The sequence below is a fragment of the Ptychodera flava genome, chromosome 18, assembly GCF_041260155.1.
Source record: "Ptychodera flava strain L36383 chromosome 18, AS_Pfla_20210202, whole genome shotgun sequence".
In the NCBI taxonomy this organism is placed as follows: domain Eukaryota; kingdom Metazoa; phylum Hemichordata; class Enteropneusta; family Ptychoderidae; genus Ptychodera; species Ptychodera flava.
Window position 1 is genome coordinate 26243961 of NC_091945.1, and position 11947 is coordinate 26255907.

Consider the following 11947-nt stretch of genomic DNA (forward strand, 5'->3'; position numbering starts at 1 on the left):
GTATCGTTTTAAGCCAGAATTCCACAGTTCTAGCGTAAGTGGTGAAGCCACCTCAGAAATGACTAAATCCAGTATTCCACTCTGTTTTGACCATTGCATGCATTCAGAGCTCCTTGTGGTATACCCGTTGCTTGTGTGTGTTTTCCCTTCAACCACAGGGATTATAAAGGGTAAGCTTAATATGGGTGTTCAATGTTATCGTGTTTTGTTTTTTCATGTTGTTAGGCCTACTGCAGGGGTGATGAACATTGATGAACAAAAGCGTTTTCGTTTCTTTGATTCATTTCTACTGTTAACTTTCTAAATATCTGAAAAAAAAATGATGTGAGGCCTTTTAACTTCTTTTAACTAAATGAAAAAGAAAATAAGGTTTTGAGGTGCCAAGATGATATAAAGCACGAGTATCCGTGGACACCGGCACTGTCCCTGTGTAGTATCTTCTCGGCATCTCAAATCCTTGGAAGCTATATAATCATTTTATTTAAGAGTTACTAGTGGAAATGAATGAACAAAAAATAAAATACTAAAATACACGTGTTCTTCCATTTAGTATCAAATAACAACACAAACCCTGTCATACCGACAGTTCCAAATTACTTGAGCTCGGTGAAAGACTTTTAGTGAAAACAATTTGTTTTTAATCAAAGTAAGTCGAGGTAAGATAAGTAAGTTCAGTCACTTTCCTAACAACAAATCACCTGTTAGCTGTGGGTCCTTAGCTGTGGTTTTTCGGACGGGATTTCTGCCCTTTACGGGCGGTTTTATGTGGTGGGGGTTAACGTAAAAGTCAAAACCTGCCCGTAAAAGGCAGAAAACACCACAGCTAAGGACCCACAGCTAATCACCTGTACGACGACGTTGTTCTTTTATTTTCAGCAAACGGAATAAATGGCGATGCACCACGTTGTAACCGTAACCGACCACCCAGCCTTCAAGTTTAAAGCATGGAAGCTAAGGCAACCTAGCTGTCCGAGTAGCTCTCACTGCCAGATACGCACGCAAGTGGCATAATGAGCTGAGTCCTATGTATATAGTTCAACGCGGTCGCGGTCAAGGACAACGTCGAAGACACGATGACCCACTTTGTGCAGTCATAACACCGTAGCCGAACAGCTCTGTACATTGCCGCGTACTCTTTGTTACAATGTATTAAAGGATTAATTTACTCACCAACAAAATACCATCCAATCTGGTGTTGTTTTATTCCTGGTATTAGGCCATATTGTTTATGAAATTGTTTATGAAAATGTTTCACGGAATATTTGATCTTGTCTGGCTGAAAGCAGAGCTGAAGTTTTGCAAAGTTGACCATTATTTCAACATAATTTAAGTAATCAACACAGTACAAACTACTTTTCATATCGAACAAAACTCATGAAAAAAGCTAAAACAAGACTTTGTCCCTTTTAAGTGGAGTCATTTGGGTGGCCTTTCCAGAGTGTTTTGAAACATTCCTTTGACATGAAGACTCAAAATTCATACAAAACGATCTTCAAGTATTACATTATCAACAGAAACAATTCAACATCCGAATCGGAAGAATAGAGTTTCCTACAAAGCTAAAGAAAGCTATGAGAAGCCGCTATTTTTTAAAGCAGAGAAACACTTTCAGCACCCTTCTGTGAATGCCAAGAAATCTAGTAGCCTGTGTGTGTGTATATATATATATATATATATATATATATATATATATATATATATATATATATATATATATATATATATATATATATATATATATATATATATATATATATAATATATATATATATATATATATATGTATATATATGCTATTGGGATTTCTAGAGATCTAAACGTTTATAAATGATACATGAGTCTCAAATTCACTGTATGCGCTATTCATATTGTGGAAGGAATGTAGTTGCTATCTTGAAATTAGCAGATTTGTAGTGTAACATGCTTTGAAATGGCAAAATCAATAATGAAATAAAGTCGTGTTAAAACATTCAAGTAGGTCTTTTTGAAGGCCATTGCTCGTGCCTAACCCCTGAAAGTTGTTGAAACTGAAAAACAGGAGTTTCAGAAACATTCAATGGACATATTCAATTGTGACTCTTTTGTTAATATCAATAAATCTAATTTAATAGACTAAGCTGTGTGCGTGTGTGTCCATGTGTGTGTGTATATATATGTATATCATATATATGTATATTGTGTATGTATTGTGTATATATATATATATATATATATATATATATATATATATATATATACACACATATATGCATGCTATGGCATGCTTGAGATTTCTAGAGTTCCAAACGTGTAAGCGATACGTGGGCTCAGATTCACAGTATGCGCTATTCTATTGTGGAAGAAATGCGCAGTTTCTATTTGAAATTAGCATGTTTGTCGTGTAACATGCTTTGAAACACAAAATCAATAATGAAATAAACATATTAGAACATTTAAGTAGGTCTTTCTGAAGGCCATTGCTCGTGCCTAACCCTTGAAAGTTCATGAAAAACAGGAATTTCAGAAACATTAATATTAGGGTTGGTAGAGGAACCTCAAGTATACAAAACAAGTTTTGTTTAGAAGTCTCTGATAAACCTGACTAATAATTGTAAAGAACAAGAAAAGAAAAGGACAAGCAAAATCGAGTGGTCCAGTATTCTTTAGACCAGTAACTGCAAACAAATAATACTGCTGCTGAATACATGTAAATCAAACAAGAAAAACACTCGGGGATGACCTCTTTATCATCCCTACTTTACAGCAACAATGAAGTCATCACCATGTGCAACAACTTTGTGTATCAGCGACTTTATATCAATATGATTGTGGCTATAAGTAAATTGATATCCTCAGTCTTAGGGTGTCTGAAATTGGTGTGTATACCGCATCCTGATCTGTCTTATAGAAATTTTCTTCAGCAATATCACCGTATTCAATACGGTCTAATTAAACCTTTGAGCGCCAAAGTCAATTTTATTAGCTCCCATAGCCATATGTATATATGGCAATGGAAGCTATTCTTATAGGCTAGGGAAATGTCTGTATGTCTGTATGTCCTGTCCGTCAACATCAAAAACTCCAAAACCGCTGTACATTTCATCTTGATATTTGGTGTGTACATGGATGATGGGCTGTAGATGAGATTTTGTTCAAATGAAGTTGTCATTGCCAAAAATATGCAAATTAAGTGAAAAAATGTAAAAACAGTCAAAATTGAAAAAACTCAATAACCACTGAGCAGATTACATGAAAAATTAGCATGTAAGTACTTTGGGCTGACATGAAATGATTGTGCACATCTTGGGTCAGTATCTTGGACTTGCTATTTTTCATGAATTTTTTTGTAATTTTCTCCCATTTTTGGTCAAAAAATCTCCTGCTCTGAAACCACAAGTCCGATTGATTTGAAACTTGGTATGGAAGTGCATAGGAGTGACCTTTCCCAAATTTGGGCAAATCGTGGTGAAATTTGCATATTTTTAGTTTACACGTCCATAGACTCCCATGTATAAGGCAGATCTCCATAGACTCCCATGTATAAGGCCACGAAAAATAAAAATTAGTTTCTCATCGTATTCATATTGCAAAAAGGATGCAGTGACACAATTTTTAGTCCCACGGATGAAGTCCAGTGAGCTTATAGATTGGGTCATGTCCGTCTGTTCGTCCATCCGTGAGTCCATCCGTTCACGCAGATATCTCGGATATTTGACAAAATGTCATGTGACCTTGATGACCTTTGATCTCAAATATACATATTTGTCCATAACTCAGTAACCACAAGTGCTACCACCCTTCATATATGGTATGATGGACAGCTTATGACGCCACATATTGTACCTCATTAATTATGCACATATCTAATTTTGAGCGAGCCAATAGAGCTAGAGGTCTGATTTTTGGTATATAGGGATAACTTAGCAAAACAATTTTTTTGACAAAATGTCACGTGACCTTGGTGACCTTTGACCTCAAATATACATATTTGTCCATAAATCAGTAACCACAAGTGCTACAGCCTTCATGTATGGTATGATGGGACACCTTATGACGCCACATATTGTACCTCATTAATTATGCGCATATCTAATTTTGAGCGAGCCAATAGAGCTAGAGGTCTGATTTTTGGTATATAGGGATAACTTAGCAAAACAATTTTTTTGACAAAATGTCACGTGACCTCGGTGACCTTTGACCTCAAATATACATATTTGTCCATAACTCAGTAACCACAAGTGCTACAGCCTTCATGTATGGTATGATGGTACACCTTATGACGCCACATATTTTACCTCATTAATTATGTGCATATCTAATTTTGAGCGAGCCAATAGAGCTAGAGGTCTGATTTTTGGTATATAGGGATAACTTAGCAATACAATTTTTTTGACAAAATGTCACGTGACCTCGGTGACCTTTGACCTCAAATATACATATTTGTCATAACTCAGTAACAACAAGTGCTACAGCCTTCATGTATGGTATGATGGGACACCTTATGACGCCACATATTGTACCTCATTAATTATGCGCATATCTAATTTTGAGCGAACCAATAGAGCTAGAGGTCTGATTTTTGGTATATAGGGATAACTTAGCAAAACAATTTTTTTGACAAAATGTCACGTGACCTCGGTGACCTTTGACCTCAAATATACATATTTTTCCATAACTCGGTAACCACAAGTGCTACACCCTTCATGTTTGGTATGATTGGACACCTTATGACGCCACATACTGTACCTCAATAATTATGCGCATATCTCATTCTGAGCGAGCCAATAGAGCTGGATGTCTGATTTTTGGTATATAGGGATAACTATAGGAGAAAAATTTTTTGACCAAATGTCATGTGACCTCGATGACCTTTTACCTAAAATATATGTTTATGTCAATAAATAAGTAACCACAAGTGCTATGTCCTTTGTATTTAGTAGGATGGGAGACCTTATGACAACACACGCTTTACCTCATTAATTATGTACACATCTAATTCTGGGCAAGCGAATAGAGCTAGAGATCTGATTTTTTGGCATATAGGGATTAATTAGCAATATAATTTTTTTTTCAAAATGTCATGTGACCTCGATGACCTTTGACCTTGATTATACATATATATGCATATTTCAGTAACCACAAGTTCTATACCCTCCAATTTTGATAGGATATTAGACCTTAAGATGTCACATCTTGTACCTCATTTATAATGCGCATATGTATTTCTTGGCTGGCCAATACTGCTAGAGGTCTGATCTTTTTTCCCGATTTAGAACCATAACTTAGACATGCCTCATGTGTTTCAAATTGGGAACAACGACATAGACCTATGTGCCCATAGATCTCAACATATACACTCCAGTGATACTTCTTAATGACCACATTTTCCTGCCCCATCAAGACTAATACTCCTATTACAAGTGGGGACTATGTCATTGTAAATGACTTGTTGAGTTAATGGTTGTATCACAGTATTCGATATATCTAATTCTGTATTTTTTCCATTTTATATTCTGAATAATTACATTAAACATATTTCACTGTCTCCAGTACATTTCATTTAAGTATTTTCACTTCATGCACTTTATCCCTTTCACACATGTTCAAATATCTGACCAGAGAACAAACACTAAATAGTCCAGGATGGGAGCTACAGTGTCATTGACGCTATTTTTGTCTATATCAAATATACACTGGTCAATTTTTTCAATTTTTGCTAAAATTTTGATAAAAATCTGAAGCCAATAAAATGTGACGTTCATTTGGTCCAAAATTGTCAAAAAATCACAGAAAAATTCACAAAATTGGTAAAATGTTGCACACTAAAAATTTGGTGGGAAAAATTGCAGCGCTGAAAGGGTTAATCATTGACAAAAATAAACACTGTAAACGCAAAAATACTAATATTTCATTATTTTCTATTATTAAATGTCACATTTCCCCATTTTAAATGGCTAAGTTTACAATAGTGTATTTTGTTTGTGCGATTCATAATATTATGTTTTGATTTTATTGGTTTATTATCCTTTCATTATAAACTATTTTATTTATTTAGTAAATTAAAAGTTTATTTCAATCATCATGTAGTATATCAATGTTCATATTGTATGTACAGCATCGATCTCACCCTACTAGTAGTTAAGATTGTTCAGTAATCAAATTTCCTATCTTTGACACATGACATAATCTTCATTTCGCTCGACAGAAACAGTAACAGAGTAGAATCACCGCCATGCATCGTGACACAGGTGACATTTTGCCGTCAGGAACTCATGCCGACTTCGCACTCCGCACCAACGTATTCGGCGCTGTTATGTTACAAGGGCAAATGCATTTAGGTTTAGACTCGGTCCTGGTCTATGAATGAAAATAATTTTGCGATTCCGATGTAGCAGACAACTTGCGACGGAATTATCACCAGCAGATTCAGGAGATTCTGAAACTCATATACAGCCGATCGCGCTCACTTCACGCATGCGCAAATACACCATAAGATCAGATTCGTACTGCGATCATCTCACTCAGAGCGTTTTACACACAAAAAAGTGTCATCAATGCTATAACCTGCTGAAATGACTTAATTTCACATGATCACCGACTTGAACCAAAGCTTCAGGTTGAGTACGCAGTCGATCGCAATAGGAACTGAAAAGCTTGTCTGCGAAAATTTAAAGTAGCTTGCCAAAAAAAACTGACATCAAAGTATAAATAGGAAAGGAGGAATGCATGGGAATATGGGACCAGACTCGATTATAGCATATAGCTATTTTCTGGATCCATATTTGCCTTTTGCTTATTTTAGTTTTTGTCATTTTGAACTTGTAAGTCAAAGATTTCTAAAAAGGCAAGAAACATGAATGAAAATGAATGAAAAAAAAAGGCGCACATCAAAAAGGGAAAGAAATAACTTCGCAAGCGAGAGGAAAAATATTCCTCGGATTTTTTGGGTAAAGATATACAGCAGCGGCGAGCGAACTTTTTTACATTATTTACGACACAGAATAAAAAGTATCTCATCAGTTACGCTGTTATACCGATGACGTCACGGTGGAGTCTATCCTTAATAATAGAGGCATTTCGTATACAGGTATGTGTTGACTGAACAAAATCTGAGCATTTCCACATTCCTCTCTAAGAAAAAATTGAAAACGCTCAAAAATATGCACAGCGCTAACAAAAATGCCCAAAAAAATAAATCAATTGCAGAATTCTTTAAAGGTGGAGCTGCTATTGCCAACACAGTTTTTTTTCAAAGGAATATTTTTCGTTGAAGATGACAGGAAACCCCCTGATTTATGTATTTTCAGAAAGCAGACTGAATCTGAAGTTTAGTATGGTCGCAATTTAAGTCAAAAACTTGACACTTTTCTGAAATGTAATATTTCACTTGAAAGAAGAGTATATGTAGAAAAAACAGTATTTTATTTTGCATTATGGTATCGGGTTGAAAGACTGACACTCAAAAAACGTGATTAAAAAATGATTATCAAAATTAAAATGTCCCTTATTAAAAATGTAAGACTTTCATACCAAACAAAATAGCGTTTTATGTTGCATTTAAGGAACATAATATGAAATTTTAAGAAAGGTTGGCCCAGCCAAAGTGGAGGTAAATTCTTTGGAAATCTTGAAATGGGAGAAAAAAGAAGCCAGGAAAATGGGATGATTTGCATATATTACATAAATTAACACTTCTTTATCATGCAACTCACGACTACTTGACAAGCTAAACGGTGACCCAACCAATATTTTAATCTTCGGTTAACAAATTAATTAAAATTGAATGAATATATGCAATAGACAGATTACTTTGAGCAAAATCCGCTGTGTAGGGTGCAGCGCCCATTAACGTCGGTAGATCGATGTTACCAATCATCTATTGACAATAAGAAACTTCGTAATTGTTTTCTTCGATCTAAAAAAGGCATTCGACAAGGTTCGTCACAATCTCTTACTCAACAATTGAAACGCATCGCTGTCAACAAAATGCATTACATATATATTGGTTTCAGAACTATCTCTCAGACCGCTCTCAACAAGTTAAGTCACCAAGTTCTGATAACTTCTTCTGGGGTACCCCAAGCAGGGCTCGAAATTAGCGGTAGTCCCGCGTCCACAGACTACCAACTTTTCCCTTGGGCTACCAAAACGAATGAATGGTAGCCCACACGGACTACCAAAGCCTGGGACATGAAATACTTAGTGGGCGACATGATGCTGATCGCTGTGAGATGACCGACGCTCATACAGTTAACCCAGCTGGACACAGAAAATCATGTCGACTTTGTTGCGACAAACTTTCAACAAAATATCATTATCTGAACTGGTGTACTTGGATAAGAGGCTCGGGAAATGATGGCCAATGAAAATTCATTTTCATAGTTATTTAATCACAATTTATCAATCACAATTAAACACAAATTATTCAACTGCAAAGAAAAAGCTGTCGGGCCATACACAAATTTCGCAATGATATGTTGGGGAATATAGTCAAATTGCCACGAAAGTATAAGGAACACGACTGTACCAAGTTGTCATCCTGAAATCATAGCCACTCTATTTTTAGCAATGTTATGTTTACACATGCTGAGTGAAAGTTGTCATTGCGAACATCAAAATTTGCATATAAGCTCTGCGTATGTGTGAATAGGTCGTCAAACTTTGAGGCGTCATCGTTATCCACTGCAATTATACCGTTCTCCTAAGGCTATGATCTGCAGGTATGGATGTCAAATGACTATAAATTCACTTACTGGATAGAATCATGCGAAATAAATCGTTCATTGTCTAGATATAAACAAAAATATCCTTTACAAAAAACCCCTCTTCATTCATGCATGGGCTACCAAACCTTGTCGCTGGGCTACCAACTTCAAAAAAAGGTAGCCCAATGCATCTACCGGGGAAAAAAGTTAATTTCGAGCCCTGCCAAGGTTCAATATTTGGCCCTTTGCTTTTCATACTTTACATTAAAGATCTTCCAGCTACAGTAACAAAGTATAAATTGCTTTGACGCTGTCATTATAGCTTCTGGTGAATCCGTTAGTTAGATCAGTAAACTTGGGAAAGTTAGAAAATGTCTAGATACCAATAGGTTGACACTTAAATCCAAAAACGCAGGAATGTTTTTTTGGCTCACATCATAATATCAAAAAGTTGGATCATCCATAATAAAAACGTATGATCAGGTAGTTGATTGGGTTGATTGCTTCAAATATTCAGGGGTCTTTTCACGAATTTCTTAACTAGAATATATTACGTTTGTCATGGTTGAACAAAAAGATTTCTGTACGTCTCGGTATGTGTGAAGTGGAATCGGACCGAAATATCGGCACTGACATCGTTCATATTCTTGATTTCTTGAAATGCCGCAGGCTTCCCATTTTCTCTTCAATTTTATAGCCCTTTTAATAATGCAAAATACAGCATAAACGATGCTTTGCATTACATTTAACACTGGTTCTCCCTGGAAATCAGTACATTTTGACTTGGAGAGCTAAACAGTAAAATAAATAAATAAATAAATAAATAAATAAATAAATAAAAAAAAGTGTCCTGAAGGCAAGGCTTAACATTTGAATATTTTTAATTTTCATTCGCAAGATCGTTAAATACCTGCACACACCGCTACAGTAAAAAAAGTTTGAAAAAAGTTTAGAATCGACACAACTATGCTTTTTTACATCATGATAGTCTGCATGCTTTCGATGCATTTCTCGTTCAAACTGACTCACCTTTTATCACATTTCAGTAACGACTAACGTGTTGATCCCCGAATGTTCATCACATCACAACGAATGCTTGTGATCAAATTGATACTCGTACTCGTACTAATTTAGCTCCTCCTGGGATAAAAACTGAGTTATTGCGCTGCCAGAACGTGTATTTTCTCGCAAGGTTTACAAGCTTTGTAAGACTTGAAGGAGAAGAATGCGTCCTGAACGCATTTATATGATGATAAGGTATTTTTAATTCTGATATTTCTCTTCCTTTTCTTTTCTTTTTAGGTAAATTGATAATTTTTCAGACACGCTGTTTTGTAATTTAGTTCATTCGCTCGACATATTAACAGTTATGTAATTATATTCTTTTATTTGCCACTTTGTTTAAATAAATTTATCTTTTTCAAAAAAAAATGTTTAACAAACATAAAAAGCAACAGGTGCAGTTGCAAAGCTGAACAGTTGATGAGAACAAATTAAAGGTCTATCGGTAAGAGCTCTATTGAAAGAATTAAGTTTTCGAACAAGATGTTGCAAAACTTTGGGATAGGGTTTGGAAATTGTAGTGCAGGTACAGAAAACAGAAAAATGGTAATAGAAAAGTTTACAAATTACCTTACGATCTTGAATACTATAAATCTGTCTTAAATCCAAGACGATAATAGCTGATACGCAAGCTGCATCAAAATAAACTATTGGCGTAGTGATTTGCGAGTGTGCATATTGGCTTGCCAATGTCTTGTCCGAGGAGCGGGAGACTATAGTCTAGCCTACCTACCCGTGCGAGCCGACGATGGCAAGTGTGTGGATTGTTGTATAGGTACCAAGGTGTACTGAGATTCAAGGCTAATATTTTGATTTTGTTGCATGTAACTATGGTCCACAGTAGAACTCCCCCTTCCTACCTCCGTGTCACCCGGGTAGAAGCGAGGCACATTCTTGGGACAGGTGCCGCCAACTAAGCTGTTCGTGCAAAAATGTGTTCGTGCGCAGTTTTTCAGCGGGCGAGCAAATTTCAAAACTAATCGGCGGGGGGAAAACGATATTTAGTGAGGGCGGGGAAGAAATTTCATTTTTTTTCAGTGGGCGGGGAGAACATTTTTGGCTGTAGGTACCGGGAAATACGTATAGAGGGAGGGGAAAGCCGTGGTTGATAAAACTTGAGGGGAGATTAAGCGCCTAACTTAGAGGGGAGCAACGTTCCAAGGAATGCTTCTAGCTGCTCGCACAGTTTTGCATTGTTCTGGGGTTGCCTAGAGGGCATCTAGTGGGCAACGGGGAATTTCAGTAGTGGGGAGAGGGCAGCGGGGAGCTTGAATTGTTGTGGGGAGTGGAGAGCGGGCACACCATAGATACTGAAGGGCATTTGGCATCAAAATTCAGCGGGAGGGCATATTTTCCGTGCTTGCCAGTGGGAGGGCATGCAGTTACAAACAGCTCTACTTTCCCCTCAAAATTTTAGAACGAGGTCAAAAATAAGTAAAATTAGTAAGCTTATATCAGACTTCAAAACACGTTTTTTGATGATTTTGCGAAATTGATGAAATCTACCAGTTGGCGGCACCCGTTGGGAATACATGACAGCCTTCGCAACGTAGTAGCCCGGCGTAATAGATACCGAGGATGCTTCCAAAGAAAAGGTGTATGGGTATGTGCCGCCCGAATAGGTCACTTTTTTCACGAAAAAAATCCCTACACACGGGTCGATTTTTCATCCGAAAAACCCTAAACATGGGATGATAATAAAGCAAATGTCCTGTTCTTTAAGGAAAATCTTCACATGCAATAGAATATAGGTGAAAATTTCCCAAAGTTGTCAAGGAAATCCCTAATAATGGGTCATATTTTTGGAATATACATGGGTACATATTTCAACTCGGGTACGAAAATATCAGGACTACTCCCCCTCCCCCCCCCCCCCCCCCCAGTGTTGCGTACAGAAGTCATGTCCGATCTTTCTGAACGAGTGGTTATGATGGCCACAGTATCTTGAGGCTCGATACCACGTCAAAGGCCCTTTATGCTTGCAGGGGCCTGCTCCGTGTATGGAGTCAGGAAGAGCGACAGTGATACTGACTATACTTAGTTATACTTCGCTGTGCATCATTAAAAAAATTGAAGAAGATTTGAAGGTGGTTTTCCTCAGTGTGTCCGATATCTAGCTCTTGTTTAGAATCCACACTTATGTCGTTTTGAGATCGAAATGAGAGCAACTAGACTAAAGGATTCTTGATTTATATACCCCG

The 11947-nt window shown here is 36.7% G+C and overlaps 1 protein-coding gene across 5 annotated transcripts in view; it reads left to right on the plus strand.

Moving 5' to 3' along the window:
- Positions 1-1661, plus strand: part of LOC139117251 (uncharacterized) — a 35331-nt gene extending 33670 nt beyond the window's left edge. For all 5 annotated transcript variants that reach the window (XR_011548483.1, XR_011548485.1, XR_011548484.1 and 2 more), the window contains one exon: positions 877-1661. Coding sequence is in view for 2 of the 5 variants with exons in the window: in XM_070680198.1 (XP_070536299.1) it covers positions 877-941 (65 nt within the window). In the remaining 3 variants the exon portion in view is untranslated. The remainder of the gene's footprint in view (positions 1-876) is intronic.
- The last annotated feature ends 10286 nt before the right edge of the window (positions 1662-11947 follow it).